Genomic DNA, 25098 nt, shown 5'->3' on the forward strand with positions numbered 1-25098 from the left:
TCCGGCGACCATCATTGGAAGACTCGGCAAACTGGCTGGAGACGTATCAAAGGGTCGCTACGTTCAACAACTGGAGCTACGACGACAAGCTCCGCCATGTGTACGTTTCCTTGGAGGACGCCACTCGAACGTGGCTTAATAATCGAGAGTCGACCCTGAGAAAATGGGACGTATTTCGCAGCACCTTTTTGAATACGTTCACGAGCTTCGTGAGGAAAGAAAGGGCCGAAACTTTGCTAGAAGCCCGAGTGCAAGTGTCCAATGCGAACATTGCCATCTTAAAGGAAGACAAGATCCGGTTTTTTTTTCCGGTCCACCAACTCTGAAATGTCCGAGGAGAAAAAAAGGCAATTTCCTGATGCAGGGCGTCAAGCAAGAACTCTTTGCCGGACTAGATCGAAACCCGCCGAAGGGAATAGCTGTATATTTTGATATAGGCCACGACGATGGAAAAGACGCTGGAAATGCTCACTAGGCAATATAACTGCCAAGTGTTCACGCCGCAGTGCGATATCCAAGCACTGGGCTCCGACGACCTCTGAGAGACTATCTGGGCCGTTGTGCACGAACAAGTGCGCAAGATGTTCCCTTTGTCGCATCCTGAGGTGTCCTTGGTCACTGAAGTGGTCGAAGACGAACTTGTACGGTCACTGGGAGTTTCCAAAGTGCAGCCCGAATCGCCCCCTCCCGTGACCGAAGCGATCACCCTCGCCGGCATCGCCCGCCGCCAAGGTCTCCCTTCGCGCCGGCGCTAGGGCCCCGTAACACCACATTTACATCGTCCGCTGCCTCCGCCCGCTCGACGGACGTCGCCCAGCGTAGCTACCCAAGGGAGAGAGACGTATGGCGCGCCCCAGACCCCCACCCGTTCTGATATCACGGCGGAGAAGCCGGCTACGTCTAGCGCTCGTGCCCCATGCCGCCCCTTGAGATTACGAGGGTTTCCCGTGAAGGCGAGGCGCACACAGCAAGGTGAACAGCCTCGTGATATTGCCGACTACCTCACCGCCACTCAGTGGAGCCCTCGACGACCGTCCCGTTCGCCGTCACCAGGTCGCTACCTGTTGCCGCAGCGCCGACCATACGCTGCCCCAATCCGTGGTCGGTCCTTTAGCCCTTACCCAGGAAACTAAAAGCAGCACGGGAGGTCTGTTCGTCGAAATGCATAAGCTCCTCCACCGACGACGAAGACGCTTCAAGATCTCGACGACGTAGCAAGGACATGCCACCATCCCAACGAGGCCTCGAAGCCAAGAATACACGTGGACTAAACGTCCTGACGACGCGACGTACCAGCCACAGGTCAAAATCTGACGTCAAGACCTAACTGCAAGGCAAAGCTAATAACTACCGACGTTGACGTTCTTATCGATGGCCAAAACGTCACTGCCCTAGTCGACACAGGAGCCGACTACGCTGTCGTCAGTGGACAGTTTACCTTCAAGTTAAGGAAAGTAAAGACTGCTTGGGAAGGCCTTCAAGTTCAGACAGCTTGTGGACACCTGATGCCGCCGGCTGAAATCGGCAAGGCAAGAATTGCCGTTAATGATTAAGCCTACCCTGTGACTTTTGTTATCCTCCAATAGTGCTCGAGAGACGTCATTCTCGGCACGGGCTTCCTGAACCGACACAGCACGATCATCTAACTGATGTTCAAGACGATAACGCTATCCGAAGACCAAGTTATACCGCCAGAAAGTTTTCTAAGTCATCATGTCGTGTGTGTGCTGGAAGATCAAGTCAGCATCCAGGCTCAATCCAGTATCATCATTTCAACTGGCACCGAAACAGGCTCAGACGTATAAGGCGTCGTTGAGGGCGACCGACACATACTGCTCGACGGTGAAATTTGCGTCGCAAGAGGAATCTCTCAGCTGCACGTAGGAAAAGCAAAAGTAATCGTGACAAACCCCAGTTAAAAATTTGCACACCAAGATCCCATGCATAGAAGTTACAGCAGTCAACGATACGTTGGTCCTCTCGCGTTCAGCCGAACCTACAACGACGGTCCGTGTTACTCAAGCAGCCTTCGATATTATTCCGAGTCGTCCCAGGCACAAGCAATCGCAGCTGAAATGTCTCCTCAAGCAATACCACGACTGCTTCTCTACATTATCAAGGATTCGAGAAACACGCGTTGCTAAGCAACGCATAATATCCGAGAATGCGCTCGGGCACTCCGTCAGAGTCCTTACCGAGTTTCGACGCGAGAACGTGAAGCTATAAAGCAACAAACCGAAAAAGTGCTACGCGACTAGATCATACAGCCGTTAAAAAGCCCTTGGGCGTTTGCTGTAGTCTTGGTGAAGGAAAAGGATGGAACTTTGTGTTTCCGCGCCGATTACCGTCGCCTGAACAAAATTAGGAAAAAGTGTGTAACCCCCTCCCAAGGATACACGACGCTTTGGACGGGTTCCACAATGCAAAGTATTTTTCGTCGATGGACCACAAGACGGGCTACTTGAAAATCGATGTCGACCGGAGCGAAAGAGAGAAGATCACCTTTATTACGCCAGACGGCCTCTATGAATTCAAGCTCCTGCCATTTGGCCTTTGCTCGGCACCCGCAACATTCCATCATGTAAGGGAAATGGTATTGGCCGGCTTGAAATGGCAGACCTGTTTAGTCGATCTTGATCGTCTTTGCGTCATCGACGATCACGTTAAGGGCCTTGTGACAATACTAGACGCCAAAGTCATCTCGGCTCGCCCTGAAGCCGGAGAATTGCCGCTTGGGTTGCGAAGAACTGTTACTGGGCCACGTATATAATCAGTAAGTCAGGAGTCCTTCCTGATCCACAGGAACTACCTGCCGCTGCAAACTTTTCGCCGCCCGCCGGGAAGCCAGTGCGCAGGTTTCTCGGTTTGTGTGCCTACTATTGACCCTTTTCGCGGGGATTCCATGGGCGCTGCCAGGTTTGATCAAGTGGTGACGCGTCCATTGCTTCCCTCCACTGCCTCCATTCCGTCCGCGTTTAGAATAGATGTGTAGGCACCAATGCGGCTTAACAAACCTCTGTTTCGGGAGATATCGTAGGCCGTGACTGCGTGGACGACACGAAGCTTTGGCCACAGCTTTAGATAACATGAAAAGGTGCTTTCGAAGTTGATTAAGCTATTGTGCAAATGGTGTAAGCAGCTATATGGCGCTTGTTCTAAAAGGAGGCTAAATATGTATACCAAACATTGTTCTTATGAACTGAATTAGGATTAGTGTGTTTTTGCTCTTTCTTTATTTGGCAAATATTTTGAAGCAACGGCTTGTCCCATTTCCGACTTAGTAAATTTCCCCGGTGTGGTCACTATTTGATTATTTTCTGCCTAATCGCTTGTAGCTGTTCTCAGCTCCGATGGATTTGTTCTTGTTGTGCAGGAGGCTTGAAACGTAGCTGTTTTGTACATTGCGATATCTTAGAGCATACATGTATTATCGCAACTAACTGGCTTACTCTTAAAAGCACTTCTTGTTGGGCTAGTTGGTAGCTGTTCATTCTAAAATATAAGGGCAGTGTCCCCTCTCGTGCGGTCGTTCCTATATAGGTCAGACCGGGTGCTATGTTAATGAGCGTGTCAGGGAATATGAAAGAAATGTTGAGCAAATGAAAGAGGGCCCCAATTTGCCTAAGCACATCGGGACCTGTCCCTCACGCTCTTGTGAACCAAGTTTTTCAGATGTGCAGATTCTTGCGTGAAGCACTAATACCAAGGGAACTCGTTGAAGCCTATCACATAGGCAAGAAAGGCAGCTTGTGCGTTAGCGAAACTTCGTTATCATTATATAAGGCCGAGAAGAAGTTTCTTGAACGTTGTGTATCATGAATGTTTGATTAGATGCACGATTGTAAGTTTGCTCTGTGCGTCTGCGTTCTGTGAATAAACCAGTTGCGAGTGGCACCCTGTCCCGTTCTATTCTCTTGTGTGTGTCTGCTTATTTAGCGTCTTTATATTTTATAATGACTTACTCTTGTGGACCGTCACAAAGCATTCAGCTTTGACCATTCGTGCGCTATCACTGTAGCCCGTCAGTTATTGTGCATATATAGTGCGTATATGTTGAAGTGTGCTCCCACTCACTTATTCTTGACATGACGATGATAGAGTGGGCGCAAGGTTAAGTGCTAGTTAGTGTAGGTGTGTGTAGGCAACGTGCGCGAAACTTACTATGACAGGAAGCGTCACTATACTCACTTTGTAATTGTTTAACGAGTGGTACTCAATCTTGCCGACGTTCCGGGGCTGCCCTTTCTTCGAAGGTTAGCGCTACAACGTTGGTACATGAGTAAATTTCTGTATCCTCGAGGAAAGCCGTACATGTAGAAGTGCCGAAAGGGCGTACGAACAGTAGCAGCACACAGAAACAAGGGGGAAGCAAGGATGGTTTCGTATTGGTGCGTTGTGGCTGAGGGCACGTGAAGGCGCCATGTCTTTTCTCTAGGACAAACTGCTCCGCGAAAAAGGTCAGTGGGCGCTTTGTCAAGAACTTGTCTCGCATCGCCGCCCGTCTGACTCTTCTAAGTAAATCCGACGTCGAATTTAAGCGGTAAACACCGCAAGTCGAGGCATTTCAGGAATTACAACGACGTCTGCATTCCCCACCAGCATTCACCCACTTCGATGAAGACGCCGACAACGAAATCCACATCGATGCAGGCAGCGTAGTCCTAGTCCAGAGAAAACACGGACATGAAAGCGCCGTATCTTACGCTAGCTGGGGCGAGATCGGAGATCGTTGTTGAAATCTCGCGTTCAGTTTGCGTTCAGTTTGGCCTCACGCGAATGGCCTCAGCCGCGCCAACGTCGTCAGCCGAGCCCGTCGGCGCGGCCTTGGCCAATCGCGTGCGGTGAAACTGAAGGCAAACTGAAGGTTCGCTTCGAACAACGATTCCGATTGCCTCCCTGGTCGCTGTCGAAAGTGGAATCCAATTATTCATTGACGAGAAAGGAATGCCTTGCCATAATTTGGACTGCCACGAAATTTCGCCCTTACCTAATGACAGGCCGTTCAAAGTCGTAAGCGACCATCACGTACTCTGACGGCTGGCTAATTTAAAGGACTTTCAAGACACCTAACATGGCAGAGCCTCCGACTGCTAAAATTCGACTTCACTGTGATATACCTGTCAGGAGGAAAACGCTCTGATGCCGACTGCCTCTTCAGCGCTCCTGTTGACCCACCACCGCAAGACTTCGCCGAACTGCAGCGAGCAGACCCGGAGCTAAGAAGCCCTATCGAGTTCTTGGAGGGGAAGACAGACTCTGTACCGAGGGTGTTTAAGCGAGGATTCTCTTTGCTCTCACAAAAAAACGACGTCCCCGTAAAGAGAAACTCACCGGTCTGCGCCAACCATCTTCTGGTTGTGCTTTCAGCACTGCCGCCAGAGGTTATCCACACGCTTCGTGATTACCGAAGGGGCATGGCATCTTGGGTTTTCCCGTACGCTGGCGAGGATTCAGCAGAAGCATTACTGGCCACGCATGAACGCTGACGTCGTCCATTACGCTAAGACGTGCCGAGACTACCACCGACGCAAAACAAGGCTAGCGGAATCGCTACAGCCGAGCGAGCTACCTTGCCAACCGTTTCACTAGATCGGGATTATCTTGTTGGGTCCTTTCCGACGTTAACAACCAGAAACAAGTGGATCGTCATGGTGACTGTCTACGTTACCCTCTATGCCGAAGCGAAATCACTGCCCAAAGGTAGCGTGGTGGAAGTAGCGAGATTCTTCGTCGAGGACATCGTGCTGCGACTTGATGCGTCAGAATTTCTCAGCTGTAATTAGTCAATCCATCCTGCAATATAGCGAGACAAGTCACCGGAAGACAACCCCCTACCATTCGCAGAGGAATGGTCGAACCTGAACGAGCTTGACGCTCACCAACATGTTAGCGATGTACGTCGACGGCGAACACATGACGTGGGACGGCATTCTTCCACACGTAACCTTCGCCGAAAACACGGCAGCGCGAAAAACAACGCACATCCCGTGTTCAGGCTGGTTCACGGAAGGACCGTGACGACGACTTCCGACGCCATGCTGCCGCACGTTACCGACGAAGTAGATCTCGACGTCGCCGCCTAACTACAGTGCGCCGAAGAAGCACGACAGCTCGCCCGACTGCGCATCAAGAACCAGCAGAGGACGGACAGGCGACACTACGATGTTCAACGACGGTTCGCAGAATAACAGGCCGGCGACGTGTTCGGCTTTGGACGCCGATACACCAACGAGAAACTTGTGCGACGCTATTTCGGACCGTGCAAAGTAACCCGACATAAACAGCAGCTTCTAACAGTCTTCTGTACATTCACATGTTTAAAATGCATATAATAATAAATTTGCTTGTTCTGTTTTCTAAATGCAGGCTTTCCGTAAAGCCCAGTCATTCTTGAGGGTAATCAAATAATTTGAAACGAAATAGGTTTCAGATGTGAATGTTCTTCATTTTTTTGAGAATGTGGATGTTGCAATAATATTACTTTTTGAATACAGATTATCTATACCTGAATAAATATGTAAACATTCATTATCAGAAAGGTGTGTGTGGTTGTGGTCGTGCGAATACTTACAGGATGAGGTACGTTATTGAGAAATTGATTGACAAAACTTATGCGGGCTTGATTGTAGAACCGAAGGTAACTAATGAGTGAAGTATTTGTCCTTCGCAAGCTGTATTGCAAATAAGTAAATTAATAGGCAATCATTTATCTTTGAACTGGCAGACGTGTAATAACTATGTTTTCACAGTTACATACAAACTATTTCAATTTTTATCCGTTCTTAGAGACTTGTAAAATATGCATTCCTTTTAGCAGTCTTTACTGTTTCGAGAAAATATTCTTCAATAGGCATGTACATTTTTCCGGAAGTAACCCTCAGTTATCGGCTACAGTGAAGTCAATAAGCAACAGTTGAATATTTCGGTCAAAAAACGTTCTTCATTCAGTGTTTATGGCAGAATGCTTAACACTAGCCGCGACATTTCTTGTTCATGATTTCAGTAAATAATAAGGGACTTTGATTACAAATATATTAGTAGATATCGCCGCGTCATCGGTGCGCAACTTACAACGCTACATCCGAGGCGCATGGCCTGGAAACTGGTTAGTTAAATCACTAACGGTGCCAGAGATGTCGAGTCGGGTACCTGAGTTTAGCCTAGTTGGTGTTTACTCAATGCCATGTTTACCGCTAATGCATGTCATGTACCGCCCGTGTCATCGTTCTTTTTTCTCTTTCTCTGTCTTCGACTTTTATTAGCGGTCAATATGACATGCATTTCAGGATGTCAAAAACTTCCCTGTAGTTTTCAGTAAAATTTGAAGGGAAATCGGTTTGTACTGTTTGAGGTTTAATTTCTTGGCAAAAGCAAAGCTTAAGTAGAGCCCACCACAAGAATAATCTGTACCTCGAAAATTTGAAATTCTGAGAAAATAAAACCTACAGTAGGCCACAAATGGTTTATAGGTCATGGGCTATTGGAAAATCTGAATTTCTTTGAATTCAGGGTACCTAGCCTTGAACTCAAAGATTTTGCGTGTAGTGTTCTTCACAACCTCTAGAGAGATCTATTAAAGTAGAGACTCCATGACTTAACCGAACAGGAACTTTGGCTTGTTGGGAAACCCGCGTCTTGTAAAATTTTGTGGCCAACGGTATGTGACCAGAAGCAGTCCTTCAGACACGATCGGCAACATTTAAAATGCGAAGACCGTTTTGACAATGATATTACGCACAGTTCTGCGTCGGAAGCGCAAACGACAAAAATACTACCTACCGTCATTAGGACTGCCAGTCGCTTATGCGTTTAATTTACTCAGGAACAGAACAGTCAACAGGGCGAATTGGTAAGGTGTACTAATGAAAATGAAGAGCGCGAATGGGACAGAGCTATTGGCTTCTCCTGGCGTCCCTGTTCCGTTCACGGTCCTTCCTTATTTATTACTTTAGGGCAATCTTGGCACACTCACCAGGAAAAGCTCGTCCCAGCGCTTGCGTGTGTCCGGGAGTGTCAATCTCCGGGACGACGCGGATGCCACGCAGCCGTGCGTACTCTACTATTCCGCGTACGTCATCGGTCGTGTACACGTGACGCTTGGAGTATGCGCCCATCTAAGCGAGACAACAGCAAAAGTAGGAAACATGGTGTACACTGGAATGGGAAGCGTCAAAGGTCTCAGGAGCATGACGTTGGACTGTGGCGTAACAAAGAGCGCGAGTGTCTCCCAGGTTGGTTAGGAAATGTCAGAGCACATTCTGCTGGAACAGAATATGTCCTGGCTTCAACAATTATCTGAATGAATGCGCAAGAAATGCGTGACGTCTTCGTGCTACTAGTGTCTTCAATGATACTGATTAACATTATTGATTTGTAGCATAGTTAATCAGTCTCTGTTTGGTTTGAAGCTTCTTTTACAAAATGGGGTTTTGGGGGGGAGGGTGTCAACGGGTATAAAATAGGAGGAAGCTTAAGCTTCGCCTTTAAAAGTGGAACGCCATAGCATTAAAAAACCCCTGACTGCTTCTCACGCTTTCCGGAAACTGCAGCTTATGTAACCGTAATGTTTACCGGGAAACGCTGGCGGTGAACCTTATGCACGAGGGGCGAGCTTTCTAGAAGAAACTATGTACAAAGGCGAGCTTCCTGGCAGAAACGCGGCCTCTAGCATGGGCCACTCGCGGAGGTAGTGCACAGCCGGGTGAACAAAGTTAAATAATTTCGGGTTTCTGTTATTGTTGCGCACTTTTAATAGCCATGTCTGAAAATATTTACCATAAAAAGCATGCGCTGTCGGTGTTTTGTTTCATGACATTAATTTTGTTTGTGTGCTGCATTCTCAAAATTCCGAGGAATAACTCTGTCAAGAATGTAAGACAGTGTAAGAGCGAATATAATGACAGACTGGTATGGCAATATGACTCGCGTACACCACATGTCATATAGCAAGAAGTGGGATATACATATACTTAAATATATACGGAAATTTTCGCTCACGGACAACTCTGCCGATGCCGACACCGGATCCTCTGCGACACGGACACCTTAACGCTGGCGCGTTAAACCTAAAGACAACAAGGCTATCGGGCTATTTTTCTGAAATGTGATTTTCTAGAACGCATAGCCTTGTTCTCAAGTTTGGTGTACCAAGGAAGTTGGCAGGTTAAGGATTGTGCCAGTTTGACCCATATTTCTGAGGGTGAAAGCACACGTCTGTGTTTCATTTTGAGCTTTAGCCTCCACGTGTATTCGGTAGATAATGCCAGCAGACTGCGACACTGCTATCCCTAAAACGCGCTACACATATAGCGATAAGCAATGTACACTCTTTACTCGTGTGAAAATGGAGGCGCTTGGTAAATGCTCGTTTGCGTGGCGAAGCTAATTTGTGACATCCGTTAATGGAGTCAGTTCTGGAACAATGTGGACGTGACCAACAAATATGTCCTCAGGTGGTTAATATTGATACATGTATATTGCGTGTTTCTTGTGGCCGATGCACGCGGGCGGCCCGACAAAGACGACGAACGCTCTCTGGCTCTCGAGCTGTCGGCTGAACTGGCCAGCGCTGCAGTCATCCTTTACATATATACTTTGTAAATAGTCTCCAGTTCTTAATCCCTCGTTCGGGTAACATTTTGATGGAGGTGCGGGGTAAACGTGGCAGTTTGAGCGGGGCCCCACATAAGCGGCACGCACTTCTCCGTAATGTGGAACCGGCAACGCATCGCTACCGGACCGCCGAAATGTGCGGCCAGACGCCGGCGGCGGTAGAGACGATGCAGGAACACATATAGCAAAGGGCGGAAAAGTAACTTGTAAAGGCTATGGCATAGTAAATGAATTGCACCAGTTACAGGAAAGCCTCGCGTGTTGCGCCAAAGTCTCGCGTGTTTCGAATTCAGCAGAGACCAGGTAAGAAATTTGGCAGTTCATTGCCGCGGCCGCAAGAAGTGCAAAAAATATGTGTGCCACTGTTTGAGCATTTTAGGGAGGGCTGAGACTAGATACGAGCGGCAAATCTGAGAAGCCTTTCACATTGGAAATGAGAAAAAAAATTGTGTCCCTGATACGTCTGTGTGTTTAACCAACAAGGAACGTGCTTACTTTCGGGTAAAAGGTGATTAAAAACTGACATTGATGCACGGGTGCTGGGAGGAGCAGAAGTTGCGCATGCGTCGGCTGTTTTTGTGCGGCAGTTTACTTTTCGAGGTGATATCAATGCACATGAATGGGGAGGAGTTGAAGATGCGCATGCGTCGGAATTTGTGCGGGAATGAGAATTCCAATAAAGTACAGTTGAAAGTCCAGCGTTCGTCCGTGTCTAACGTCTTTTGCTCGTGCGCACGTTCTTTGTGCTTCACTAGCACACCTCCTTTTCAAGGTAATTATGCACCAACTGGCCCAATAGCTTGCGCTAATGTATCATCATTGTTTCATTTTCAGACCATTGTTAAAAAATAATCATGACGCCTTCAAACATGAAGGCGTCGGCATCATTCCGTCGTCGTCATCATTAAAGCGTTGTCATCGCTTTGCCGTCAAGCCGTCGTCGTCAGGCCGCAGTCGTAATACCGTCGGCACAGAAAATATCTCCCACTTGGCCGTACGCTCTGGTTGCTGGTGTCTTGATGATGTAACACGAGCCCGTTACCCATTACCCATTACCAGAGGCAAAAGCAAAGAAGTTGGTAATATGTGCACCATTCTTGCTTTTGCATGACTGATTTATGTGTGGTCAAATTTATCATTGCGCTTCCGCCGTTACCAATGCGTTCGCATAAAGCACCACTTAATTTACGTCATTCTGTGCCAGATTTTCGCTCAGTTGCATTGCGAGTGCATAACAGTTTGCGCTAAGATCAGAGGCACTGAAGGCAGTGAAGGCAGTGATGTTAAATGAAGCAAAGCATCAGTTAACATCGTTTGCCACGTAAACATGGCATCCAACGATTTTGTATTTTTTTAATGTATATTTTTTGTTCCCCGTAGGTGAAACCAAGACCGGAAGGAACGGGAATCGGTTTCGGAGGTGTCGACATACTGAAAGCTTTGGTGAACACGATGTTTACTGTAGCTCACCTCAGTAACATTGGGAAAGGCTTTCATATAAATTGGCCACGACTGGTCGTCCACCAGGTGCCAATGCAGCACGTTAAACTTGTTGTAGGCCATGGCGTCCTGCACACAGAACAAAAAAGTCCAGCCATCTAGGACACCACTCTATCTACCACGAGGTGGGAAGAAGGTGCGTTACTGCTGGAAAGCGCGGTTCTTTTGAGTACATTTTCCCGGCGGCGCATCGCAGCTAGCTGCCTTTTTAGCGTCGGTACAGGGGCGAAGTTGATACATTGGCAACGTGGCACCACTCCAACACGAGTCACCGATAACAGAGAATCTTAGATTAGGAGACGCAAGCAGCTTGCGTACGCAAGACCTGGGCCACTGTGCTGCGCATGCGGAAACCCAGACGTAGGCGTCTGCGCATGCGCAGTACCGCCGCCTCTAATTCTTGCGTACGCTAGCCGTTTGCGTCCCCTAATCTACAACTCTCTAATGACGTGCCTTCACAAGGATCCATTGTGTCCCGGAGAAAACTGGCGCGTGTAGTAATCCAGCTAAAAAAAAAAAAAAAAACACCGTCGACAATCCCAAACATTCAGAACCCTTTCTTTAAAGCTTGAAAGTTTAACATAATTAAGGTATAAAATTACAAAGTACACACTTTCGGGACTCAACAAATTTGTTAAAGGGTCCCTACCAACTGTTCTTAAGGAGAAAAAAAAACACTTCGACAAGACTTAAACATTATGGGGTTTTACGTGGCAAAACCACTTCCTGGTTATGAGGCACGCCGTAGTGGGGGATTCCAGAATTTTGAACCACCTTCGTGGGGTTCTTTAACGTGTACCTAAACCTAAGCACACGGTTTTCGCCCCCATCGAAATGCGGTCGCCGTAGCCGGGATTCGATCCCGCGGCCTCGGGCTGAGCAGCCCAACACCATAGCCACTAAGCAACCACGGTGGTACCTTTATTGCAGCTGTTATCTTATACTGCGCAATCACATAAAACAAAAGTAGCTGAAATAAGTAAAACCGGAAAATACAGTAGAGAAAATACAGGAAAATACAGTAGAGAAAACTTCACACATGAATTATAAATTTTTCTAGCAGTTTTATTTTTTGGATCCTCAGAAACATCTGCAACTTGCAGTAGTTGCTTAGTGTCTACGGTGTTAATACTTTCAACATGCTGACATTAGGTGCACCAGAGCATGACCGTCAGCGGCTCCATGTTTCCTATATGCGGTAAAACCTTGGAGACGCACCACCCCACATCGCATTATATAGAACTAAACAACATTTCATCTCAGTGCACAACTAACTAGCTGCCATTTCTTCATTTTTTTTAAATTATGGGGTTTTACGTGTCAAAACCACTTTCTGATCATGAGGAACGCCGTAGTGGAGGACTCCGGAAATTTCGACCACCTGGGGTTCTTTAACGTGCACCTAAATCTAAGTACACGGGTGTTTTCGCATTTCGCCCCCATGGAAATGTGGCCGCCGTGGCCTCGTGCTCAGCAGCCCAACACCATAGCCACTGAGCAACCACGGCGGCTTTAGCTGCCATTTCGTGCCCGTTTTTTTTTTCTTCATTCACTTGCTAGTTATCACTCGTTCACTTTTGCGTGACTGTCTGCTGCATTCTATACAAACGAGCTCTAGGTTCCTGTGCTGTTCTAATGCGCGATCTACGGTTGAGATCGCAGTGCAAATGCATTTGGAATTTCCATCTCATGGTGTATAGTGCCTTTCAGCGTACCAGGTTCTGCTTGATAACCGGTACGGGGAGGAAGTGACGTGCCGTATCGATGAGAATTCCACGGTGCGAAAACCGCGGAAAATCATGCACCACGCCGCAGTTGATCGTTGCCTGCGAGGAAGCACACAAGGCGCGCCTAATCAGGACCGCGCACATAGCGCTGGTCATGCAACGTGTTCCCTCGTTTGTTCACACGCGGTCTCAGGAATAGCATAAATAAATAAATAAATAAATAAATAAATAAATAAATAAATAAATAAATAAATAAATAAATAGCACTGCCGCTATTGCTCATTTATGGAACGAACTGGTCGCCCTTATTCCCTCTACCTAACCGCTGCAGACGCCAAAGAATCATGTGGAGAGTTGAAGTTTTCTTTTGCGTTTTGCTTTGGCCGTGAATAACGTTTAATGCAGTATTCGCCGACAACAGCTTTATTGTCACCATGATCCGTCCGCAACAGAAAGCTCTCCTCTCTTCCCGCTCTCCCAGCGCAATGTCGCGCAGCCAGGGGCTTCTCAGTTGCATGCATTTGTAGGCACCCGAGGATACTTGCCCGACTCGGAAGGCTTCGAATACAGCGAGCACCATTTAGAGACTGCAAGATAGCTGCTAACGGCAACGCATACTCGAAAACGGCAATCCGTGCATGCAGCCATGGTGGAGAGGTGAGCCCAGTGATTAAAATAACGTAGATTCAGTCAGAGAAAATTTGCCAAATTTGGCAATTCGACCCAAACAAATCGGCCCCCCACTTTTGCTTTTGCTTTTAAATTAGTTATTCGGCGTCTAAGACCAGAACCACATGCACTACCACCAGCATTCATGAGGCGCATTTTTATATCCATATTTCTACGAAGAACCGACGTTGTCTCTGCTTCTGCAGCTACTGTACCTGCTTCCAACCTCAGTATTGGACTTCGGTCAAGGCGCAGCTGTGCCTTGCCAGTGCGGCAGATTATGATCACCATTTTACAGATTTGTGCAGTTCATCCTTTTCTTGGCACAAAACATGCCCCCTTTAGTGTATATCTGAGCCTATATATTTATACAAGGCTTGCAACGTCTGGGGTTACGTTATGTACCTCCCAATCGTGTTGGAGTCCTGGTGACACCATGGATAAAAGACGTTCAGTGACGCCTTCGAGAATAAAAGCTCGTAGAGTTACAATGTTTTCTAGTATTATACGCCAAACTGCTCAGCTATATTTTTTGTTGGCACGGTTGCAACCACTTCATCGATCGACGCCATTGACAAGCGTACACAAATGTGAGGTTGCTTTAACTCTTTTGCGCATCTTTTAGTCATAAGTACAGAGACAAATGCAACAGCAAACTATGCGAGCGATTTTCTTTCTCCCCTCAAGGATACTTCAAGAACCCGTTCACCAAGTCTAGTCACTGTTTTCGATGAAATTCATTGTTCTCGCTTGCGAAACACGAGATCAATTCTAGATTTCATCGATACGTGATCATTTAGAAAGACAGACTCCATGCAAAGATCTGGCCAATGCTGAGAACACCGCGGCTGTGAATATCTGAAAGCCACTTACGTATCGCCGATGGGGATGCGCCTGCACCATTTGGCTGAACGTCTCCAAGCCTGTGATGGAAAGTAAACGAATTGGCTCATTTTTGCTAGTGACAAAACACAACCGGCACAGCCTGCAATACTTGCTCTAGAGCGCAGCGCTGGTAGGTGCTTTTCCCCAAAACACCACGATATCGGCCTTCCCCCATGTAATACGCCCTTGTTGCTTAGTGGTAGGCGTGTGCGAATAGTGGTTTGTGAGACCGCATCGAATACGAATCGAAGTGTCAGAGGCGAATAGAATAGAACATCGAATACTTTACGATTGGTTTTCGAATAATGAATAGCCGTCATCACAAGTAATATGAAGTGCTGTACACACCCCAGTACTCTTAATGTTAAGGAATTGCGGTAATTACTCAGTATGTTATGAAGCATTACTTATTAAAAGCACCACTGGTGTATTATAAGCAAACAACTTCCTTCGCATCCGCAGGGCTCTTCCGAGAGTAGAAATGATCGCTGTACAGCCTGTAAAATATGACTACCTAAGTGACGTAGCATGCTCCATTGCGCAAGTTTTCATGTTTAGTCTCTATACTACGCGCGCGGGGGTGAAAACTTACCGCACCTTCGCTGCAATAATATATGTTTATTTGGGCGCAGTTAACGTTCTGAATTATCCGAAAGTATTGGAAAAATATTCGCATTTACGAATGGTGACTATTCTATTCCAAGAACGAATTGAACAGGGGGCACTATTCGGTTCGTTAATCTGAAGTTTCGAATATTCGTACACCACTACTGGATTTTGCGTTGCGCTAATAAGAAGGAAGACATGGAATCATATCTCGGTCGTGGCAGCTGCATTTCCATGAAGGCGAAATGCAAACACGCTCGTGCACCGTGCATTGGGTGGCCGATAAAGAACCCCAGGCGGTAGAAATTGTTCCGGAGTCACTCGTTACGGCGTGCCTCATCATGAGATTGTGGTTTTAGCTTGTAAGATCGAAGAATTTAATTTTCTACCCTCTATAAATCATCACGTCCTTAATATAGGCGCTGAATGCACCGGTTCTTGTCACGTGATCGAACCTAACGAACGTCGTATTTGTTCAGCACTTGGGGAATGCCAAGTGCTAGTGCGTGATCGTCATGGATATTTACTAAATGATTAGACGTCCGAAAACTCAAGAAACGCTGTAGAGAACGTTCGCCTGCAAAAGAAAACTGTCATCTACCTGACCGTAGAACAAAGCTACAGTAGCAGGCACCGCCATCTTCCTCGGCCGTCTTCTATATATGGCGGCCGAAGATTATTCCACCACAATAATATCTGAGTCTGCGAGCGAAAAACTTTAGTTCCGCTAGGACGGATGGCTGGAGCAGAAGAAGCATTTTATTCTTCTTCCCTTTTTTCTTACCTCACAGCTCGTGGCACGAGGCACGTGACAAACGCGCCGGGTTTTTGTTCAGCATATTTGTGCATTTTAGTGCATACAAGTCACTTTGCCATGGTGAGTTTTCACGGTGTTTCGACGTTGCGTGCGTGACAGAGGCGAAGTGGGGGCAGCCCCAAAAATTTTAAGGCGTGCCATGGGAAAAAAGTCTGTTTTCGTTCTTTTCGACCTAATTAGGCATTATCAGTGTGTGCACATAATATCAGATGTGGAGTTTTCGTGGCTTTGATAACGTCGCTTGACAGGCAGGTGAAGTGAGCGTGGCACGAAGATTTTTTCACCAGTCATGGAGGGCTATGGCAGAAATCAAATAAAGACAAATTGGAATAGCTTTGCGTTATAGTGGCCCTAGTCCCATTCTATGTCCAGACCAGGACACTCTTTTGAAGGGCGAATCATTCTTTCTCGGAACTCGTATGGCTTTTCTTTGTGCTTCCGTGCTACTGCGATCTGAATGCCAATTTTCTTCTTCATTGCATGGTATAGCGTACTTGTTGGGTTCTTTTTTGTCCTGTTTCTTTCTCATTGTGCGTTCTTGTTGCTCTGCTCTGAGGAAAGACAGCCTGCCAGCACATTAAAGAAATGCCACATGAAAATATTGGTCATGGTACGTTGTGATTACCTCCTTCATAGTCGTTTCAGAGGATTTAGCCAGTTAGCTCGCACTCAAAATGATATCCTCGATAGTGATTTATCGCGCGAGTATTGCTCCGAATCAGGCGCTTTCGCCTTTAACAGACAAGGATGATCGACTCTGGTGAATCATGTTATATTATGCTGGAATTGAAAAGTCTCATAAACATGTAGCTTTAGACAACAAACGTATATGCAGCCATGTCGATTAAATCTGCAATGTTTTACGTTGTTTCTCGATGACCGATACCCGTCTCTAATGTATGGCGAAGATGTTAAGGGAAGATATAGATCTTAGAGAAAAAGTAAAAAAAAAATGATTCTTTGATGTACGGTGCGGAAAACTTGTACCTGTGTTTAACTTTATATTAATATTTTGAATATGAATTGCAATACTGTTTCTCTCAATTACTTTTATTCTTATGAAAGCTTCTTTAAATAATCATCTGCAAAGATGTGCAAAATATCACTTTCTCCGATTTCCCCAACAGAGTATCAATATCTTTTGTATGATTCATAGAATGCTGCTAGACCAACCGGGTTGCTTTGCCTACCTTAGGATAACAGTTGCGAGAGTTTGAGGGTAAGCACTGGAAGAACACTCCCTTGAGTTTCAACTTCAGTTTCTCAACTCGCGGTCTATAGGGTAGGCACCGCAGTGTTGCTCAAGCCCTTAATATTCTGTTTAGCGGAATCTGACAAAATAATATTTTGCAAATGTTTGCATATAATTAGTTAAAAGAAGCCTGACTAAAATTGGAACCAAAATAGGTCAATTGAAATTTCAACTCAATTCAGTTTAATTCAATTGAATTGTTTGAGTTGTTGAAGTGCCCTTGAGAAACTGCAAGCCTTGGTAAAGAGGTACAGGTGAATTCACAATGAAAAAAGAAAAAAAAAAGAAATCACGAAACTAAATGAACAACGGTGCAGTAGAGCGTAACAGAAAGAAAAATATTTCCATTAAAAATAAGAACGGAAAAAATTAAGTCCTGGCGTTTCACGTGTGAATTCCACGATTTGATTATGAGGCACGCCGTAGTGGGGAGTTCCGGGTTAATTTTCACCGAGAAAGGATCCTTAACGTGCCCACAAAGCACGGATAACGGGCGTTCTCGCATTTCGGCCCCACCGAAATGCGGCCATCGCAGCCGGCGCGCAGCGCAACACCATAGTCGCTAAGCCACCGCGGTGGATAACAAAAATGGAAATCGGTCAAGAAGCATTCAAGGAGGCTAAAAATCTCAAGACCATCATCAGGTTTATTTAACATAGATAGCTTCGGGATTACCAAGTTTGGGTGTGGCACAGAGAACGATACAGCCTATGGCAAACGTGGACAGGAAAAGTGATTGCGAATTAAAATATAACACAAAGTAATCCCGAAATATTAGAGGAATTTCTAGGGGCCTAATGTTAAAAATGCGTGATGCACGCTCATAGTCGTAGTAAGCACGCCTCACACACGATTCGACCAGAGAAAACCCGAAGAAAGCCTCGTTGGACACGTTTATTTTTGCAGCTTTGGTCAAATAACTAAAATTCCATACAACAAAACTAAAGTTAGAATAGAAGAGAGAAAAATATAAAGAAACAAAGTAATTAGCATTCGTAATTTTTGTCATTCTTTAATTTAGGCCTGACTTTCTGTAGCAAGTATCATCAATGTTTGAAACATGTTCTTGGGAAGTTGGCCATCAAACAATATTACTAAGTCGCGTGTACAACTCGCTCTTTTCTAAGAAATCTTATCAAGTGTGTATGTCAAATGGAACTGTTATTCAATATAAGCACGTAATATTAACCATGTGCAGGTTTTGAGCACCCTACCTAGAAAAATAAAGATTTTAAACAACTTTTGCACTCTTACCAATGTATCCCCTTAAAGGCGTCCTGAGCCACCCCTCAAGCTTGATGGAAAAATCATAGTCCGCGTATAGCACACGCTGCTGTTAGCATCTCAGCCAAGTTCTGCAGTCGGGCGGCACGCGTGGAGCTCGCAAGAGGAGCGCGAAGTCGCCTTTTTCTCAAACGCTTTCTTTTGAACAAGAGCTTGCTCGTCAAAATTTCCTGGACGCTTTGTTGCTCAATATAGCAGATTCCCATACGCGGCTGCTATCGGCCAATAACTGACCTCAATCACGAAGGGTGTTTGGATCTCTCCACTTGTTCCTACTGTTACTGTATATATTTATTGATACAATTTCATCTGCTTTCGAAGTTCGAGAAAAATTACGCACTTCCGGAAGAAGCCGACTACCGTCTACTCACGCATCGCGGCGGCCGCGGGTAAAAATTAAACTTTGGCCACAGTGCTTATCGGTGTCGCAGCTGTCGAGTCTCGTTAATTTCGACTAGTTTTAAATATTCAAGTAGCCTCGAACCACGCTAAACTTAAGGGAAGACCACAAGCACGCTTGCCAGGGCGCGCGCTAACTCCTGGTTTTTCTGGTTGTACGCCTGGACAGATCTTGCTTCGTATTGAGCTGTTGTTAGCGCTTCAAAATGCGCAAGTTGGGTGTCTACTATCCGTCGGTCAAGCTTGTGCAGGACGAAACCGGTCTGCCCCACGTAGTACAACGAGGTGGGCATATGAGCGAAAGCGCTCACTCAAGCCCTGTCGTGCACAAAGCAAATGCTGCGCATACGCACTACAGTTGCAGGCAGCTGTGGTCTGCTACGTATACCCCGGCCGCAGCAGGGTGCGTGAACCAGTCTGCTGGTTGAGCACACTGCGGCACGCCGAGGAAAACCGTGTTTGGCACGACGTAGGCGCCAAAATCAGAAGCGGTGGCGCCTACATGAACTTCCAAATCAAATGGGAACTGCGCGCCACGGTCACGTTCAGTAGGCGCAGCGTTGGCACGCCCTGGATGCGGATGGTCTGCTACATCTGTGGCAAGGGCGCCGATGGGACACGGATTTCTTCGATTTCTTCTTCGAGAGCAGGAACATGAACGGTACCAGCGCTGTATTACGCTCGTGTTGCTCTGCATGTGTACGAACAGAGCATACAGCCGTGACAACACTGTAGAAGACGCCAGCGTTGCATGCTCCTTGGGAAACACAACAATTATGCGCAGTTTTGAAAAAGAGGCTTCTTAGCAACAAACGCAGTGCCTGTATCTGTCAGAGAGCCGGGTTTTGTATATAATTTGCCTAGAATGGGAGCAGAAAAATGTTCTAACAAGCCGCGATCCGAAAAAGGAAGAAGCGTCGAGAAGGCAAAATGAACGTGCCTCACAACGCGTGAAAGCTTCCGTCTGAAAGCCGCCATCTTGAACTAGACCTTAGTGTAGCGGCACCGTCTCCGTCTCCTACTTGGAAGTGTGGATTCGATGCCTGCGCACATTTATTTCCCAATAAATGTTTTTCTCTATTGAGTGGAAGCACTGGCAATGTGACAAATATCCATTTCACCACAATCATGGGTTAGCGGCAGTTCTAGCTGAGCTGTGGCAGCGCTGAATATTACCGCTGACGGCTACAAAGCAATCTTACGAATGTAATATAGAGGCAATCGTAAACGTACATGTTACATATTTACATTTTATCAGGCTATTATCAAACCGAACAGAGCAACCTTTGTACTTTCTACGCTGCAATTAAACTCGTACCAACGCGGCGGAGTCCCGGCGGTGTCTGCCTGTTTTTCGCTTCATGCTGCGCAAGGAAGCGAACATTGCGCGTCCAGAGAAATCAAGAGCGTTCGTGAGAGCCGGGCGCATATCTCCTTCACGCTCCGTCAGTTTTCACTTCTAATACTGCGACCTCTGCATTATTGTAATCTGAGCACCACCAGTCGCTTGCTCTCGTCACCTGGACTACGGGTATGTCAAAAAACGGAAGACACTTTGTCGAGACTACAGTGTGAAACGGCGGAAGCCTGACACCATTGCCAATGGCGATTTGCTGCGTCGGAAACACCACGGAGGCACGCAACTTGTACACTGTTATGTGAATGTTTGTTTATTAAATGCCTGCAACGTCGTTTACGCCTATGTCTATCGTTTCGATGTCTTCTGAGTCCATCATTTCAAAGCCGTCATCTGGGAGGAGGTCGGCTTGCAACTCATGGCCGGTGAACTCCTTGTGCTTTAGTGGGTCCACATCCAGGTTGGCTGCTTTGCAGCGCCGTACTGTTGCAGCGCCGTTTGTGGATCAGGAGGAGACGCATCTTCCATGGCGGTGTCGGGGTGTAGTTTGCCATCCTCATTATACACTTCGCTTGATTGACTTGTACTTTCTCGGTTTGTAGTGGTTCCCCGCGCCGGCCTCTCCCGCTGGGATCGCTCCTTTCTTCTGCGGCTGCGCGTCGGCTGCTACAGCACGGCCGCCCGATTGCACAGACTGCACGGAACAGCAAGCCCCGCGCGTGCGGAATGCGGTGAGGATGAGACACTGGAACACCTTCTCCTGCGTTGCCCATCCTTCGACGTTGAGCGCACCGCGCTCTGTGCTTCATATCGCCGAGTCGGACTACCGCGCAGCACGGAGGGTGACCTCCTATTTCCCGCAGCCCCCGCCTCCATCGCCAAGAGAGCGCTTGCTGCCCTCCTTGGCTTTTGTGACGAGACTCAGCTGAGAGCGCGGCTGTAAGCCCCGCTTTGCTTCTTCTTTAACCTTCTTGTTTTTTTTCCGCTCTCTTTCATTCTCTCTCTAATCTTTTTCTCCCCACTGCCCTTACCCCGTGCAGTGCTGTTGCGGTGCCCTCCCTTGAGAGAAAGTTACGGCACTGCACTTTTCTCTTCCTTTGATCTTAAAATCACTACTACTACTACTCGGTTTGTAGTGGCAAGATGGCGGTCACGGCGCTTCCGAGCTTCATTTGCCTTGGTACCCGGAGATGCAGCGAGTCGATTCAAACGCATTGCCTCTCTTGCGTTGGCCCGTCGCGTCCCTGGACTCTGTGGTGTCGGACGCGCCTCGCCGCCCTGATGCATGCGACGTATACGTTCAGCCTCTCTTGAGCGCCGCTTGCGTTCAGCGGCTGCCGCACGTCGCATGTTGGGAAAGACTGGTTTGGCGAGACGAGGCATCCTTCCCACACGATACCGCAAAGTAAACTGAAGCCACCGCCGCCGCCACACCACACCCAAGCAGACGGTCGCCAAGCGCGCCTCGCGACAGTGACGTCAGGCCATACAGCGCCCAATCGGGAGGCCACCTCAAACGCCTGACGACCGTGACGTGAGGGCGCACCGTCGAACACCGCCACGCGTGCCGATGTGATGAGTCATCCCGCGAGGCGCCGAACCACCGCGAAACCCGCACTCGACGACAGTGACGTCACGCACGCGAGCCAATCAGAGGCGCACACCTGTGCCTAGCGACAGTGACGTCACGATGCAGGAGACCAATCAGGAGGCCGCAAAGCTGTTACAGTTTCTGCTAACGGCAGATGATCTTGACAATGAGCCATTAAAGGCTTCCGCCTTAATACCTGAGCTCTCCGACTAGTTCCTGACCACTTTCGCCAAGTTAGAATCTCTCCTTTCTGCGTCTCTTGGAGGAGGAGGAGGAGGAGGAGGAGAAACTTTCTTAATTATTGAAAGGGAAGAGGGGAATAAGGAAAAGGGTAGAACGGGAGGGAAGCGGTTGGGTGGGTCCCTATTCCAGGACACCAGTGATCCTGGCTGCTCTCTCCGCCTGGTCCAAGAGGCCCCTTTGGGCCCCCAGCCCAGGGCGGGCGAGGAGGATCGCCCACGGCTCCTTATTGTAGGTAAGCATCGCAGGCTAGCTCGCTTCTCGTGGTCTTTTTGTAAATTCCGACGTCACATGTGGAATCGACGGCCACGCACCGTACCATAGACAAGCGCCGGCATGTAGTGTGGGATTCATGAGGCGTGCTCTTCCCAAGTGGGGATAGGTGGGTGTTTGTATTCTTCTGTATGTGCGGGCTTCTTGTACCCCTGTTGCCAATGCGGGGGGGGGGGGGGGGAAAGGCGCTCTCTCGTGCGACGTTGGTGTTCCAGAATGTCTCGGGCTGTAAGTGTACTATCTTGGAAAGGGCTGTGGTTCCCCGCTCGGTTTGTCAGTTCTCGAGCTAGGGAGTGCGCCCTCTCATTGCCTGGAATGCCGTCGTGTTCTGGACACCATGTGACTGCATGTTCTTCTTGGAGTACGTCGCCTAAGATTCTCAGCGAGACTCGTGGCAATCTGCCTTGCATGTACATTCTGCATGCTGCTTGAGAGTCTGAGAAAACCAGTGCCGAGTGCCTGGCGCTGTTGCTGTGTTTGATTGCCATCGCGATTGCTGAAGCTTCGGCAGTGGCTGTGCATGTTGTGTTTATTGAGGCCGTTATTTCGGCTCATTTCCGCTGCGTGTTGCGAACCGCTACTATGACGTGTCCTCTAGCAGTCCGAGCGGCGTCCGTGTATTGCACTTCTTGATTATTCCCAAAGGTTTTGATAAGTTGCATGGTTTGGGCTTGTCTTCGACCTTTGTGGTATTCGGGATTCAGGTTGTTTGGTATCGGTGTGGCTTGTATTTGCTTCCTGATGTGGCCTGGTATCTGGTGGATTTGGTCACTGCAATATTGCGGTTTCACCGAATATCTTAGTTCAGTCAGTAGTTGTTGTACGGCTTGTGTGAGACACAGGCGTTTCGTCTGATTTATTATATGTGTGTGTAGTGATTATAAGGGTGAAGGGAAGAGAGAAGTGCAGTGCCGTAACTGTCTCTCAAAGGAGGACACCTCAACAGCACTGCACAGGGTAGGGGAAGTGGGAAGGAAATGATTAAGAGAGAATGAAAGAGAGCGGAGAAAAAAAAAAGAAAAAAAAAGGCAAGAGGGTTGAAAAAGAGGAAGCAATGCGGGGCTTATAGCCGCGCTCTCAGTTCAGTTTCGACAAAAAAGTCGAGAAGGGCAGCAAACGCTCTCTTGGCGATGGAGGCGTGGGCTGCGGGAAAGAGTAGTTCTGTCTCCGTGTTGCAGGGTAGACCCACACGACGATAGGACTGATTTATTATAACTTCTGCCTTGAGATCTTAACTTCGGCCTTGAGATCTTGGCGAAGCATTCCAGGCGAGTTGCTGCAGCTGCAGCAAGGTCTCACAATCCGCGTTCATCTCCGACGCCTGCCTTCTGCAGCCCGGGTGGCCTCACGCCCCTTGAGCGTTCATCGCTGCCACCTTCAACGCGGCGTGCAGTATCCGCGTCCTCGGGCTGAGGATTCAGGCCAACCGGAAAAATTATGAAACGCTTGCTAGGTTAGAAGCCAGTTCAAATCAAACGTGTCGTCTTATCAGACGAATAGCGAACAGGCACGCTGGGATGAAGGAGGCGAATCTCCTGAGGCTAGCACAAGCCTTCGTAATCAGTAGGATAGTGTACGTGGCACCCTACCTCAAGCTCAGTTCTGTAGAACGGAACAAGCTCGAAATCATTATTAGGAAAAGTGTCAAGGTCGCGCTCGGACTCCCCCCGAACACGCCCACCGGCAAACTTATGAAGCTGGGTGTGTCGAACACTCTCGAGGAACTGATTGAGGCTGCCGTTACCGCGCAGCACCAAAGGCTACTTGGATCTAAAACAGGCAGGAAAATTTTAGAGAAATTAGGCTACGAGCCCAAACATGAGCAAGTGCGCTCAGGAGACATACCCAGACATATCAGGGACAAGATAAAAATACCTCCGCTACCCAGAAACATGAACCCTGCCTTTCACGACGGCAGGCGTAAAGACAGGGCAGAGGCATTACAAGCTAGATACACTTGTCGACAGGACGTCCTATATACGGACGCTGCGGAATATGAAAGCAAAGCGGCACACGCGGCCGTGGCGGTTAGAGAAGACGGAACACCGGTGGCGTGCTGCACAGTCAGTGGCGTCGAGACGGTTGAAGCTGAGGAAGTAGCCATAGCCTTGGCCCTCAGCCAAAGGGGGGTAAATGTGGTCATCAGCGACTCCAAAAACGCTGTGAGAAATTACGAATCGGGGAGGGTGACGGAAACTGCCATCCGTATATCCGTATAGGACCCAGGCAGCTTGTTCTGCTCGTTTGGGCACCAGCTCACCAGGGACTTAGAGGGAACGAGGAGGCTCATTCGGTCGCCCGAGGTCTCACTTACCGGTCGACCCCCGGAAGCTCCCAAACCACCGAAACTATAAACAGAAGAGAGGATATGCGCGCATACCAGGAAATCATAGCATACTACAGACTAAATCGCCAAATTTACCCGGGAGCGGACAGAACGCTCAGCAAGAAAGATGAGGTTATGTGGAGGAAATTACAGATGGGGGTTTTTCCAAACCCCGTACTCTACAGCAAGTGGCATCCAGGAGTATTCAGGTCAAAGTGCAAATTCTGTGATGAGGCAGCAAATCTGGTTCACATGGTGTGGACATGTCCGGCTAAGAATGATAGCTCGCGCACTCTAGAATCCTGGGAGGCTTTGCTCCGCAGCCCAGACTCCAACGTCCAGCGGGACCTCATCGGTCAAGCCCTTGCTGCTGCTGTGTCTCAAGGTATTCCGGCCGACGGCTAGGGGCGAAGGGGGAGAAGCATTTCTCTCCTGACGTTCATTGACTGGTGTTTTTAATAAAGTTCTTCCTCCTCCTCAACGCTTGCCTCCTATGCGTCCGTGCCTGATTACGAAGGGTGGAGCACGGAGGGTGATCTCCTATTTCCCGCAGCCCCCGC

At 48.0% G+C, this 25098-nt stretch overlaps 1 protein-coding gene across 1 annotated transcript in view; it reads right to left on the bottom strand.

The window, feature by feature from the left end:
• Positions 1-13161, bottom strand: part of LOC126522231 (beta-hexosaminidase subunit beta-like) — a 73616-nt gene extending 60455 nt beyond the window's left edge. The window contains exons 1-3 of the mRNA XM_050170960.2: positions 12828-13161; positions 11083-11181; positions 7973-8114 (exon numbers count right to left, since the gene is read on the bottom strand). Coding sequence (XP_050026917.2) covers positions 7973-8114; positions 11083-11181; positions 12828-12995 — 409 coding nt within the window. The 5' untranslated portion in view covers positions 12996-13161. The remainder of the gene's footprint in view (positions 1-7972; positions 8115-11082; positions 11182-12827) is intronic.
• Positions 13162-25098: the final 11937 nt, after the last annotated feature.

The sequence above is a fragment of the Dermacentor andersoni genome, chromosome 6 (genome assembly GCF_023375885.2).
Source record: "Dermacentor andersoni chromosome 6, qqDerAnde1_hic_scaffold, whole genome shotgun sequence".
NCBI classification, from domain to species: Eukaryota; Metazoa; Arthropoda; class Arachnida; order Ixodida; family Ixodidae; genus Dermacentor; species Dermacentor andersoni.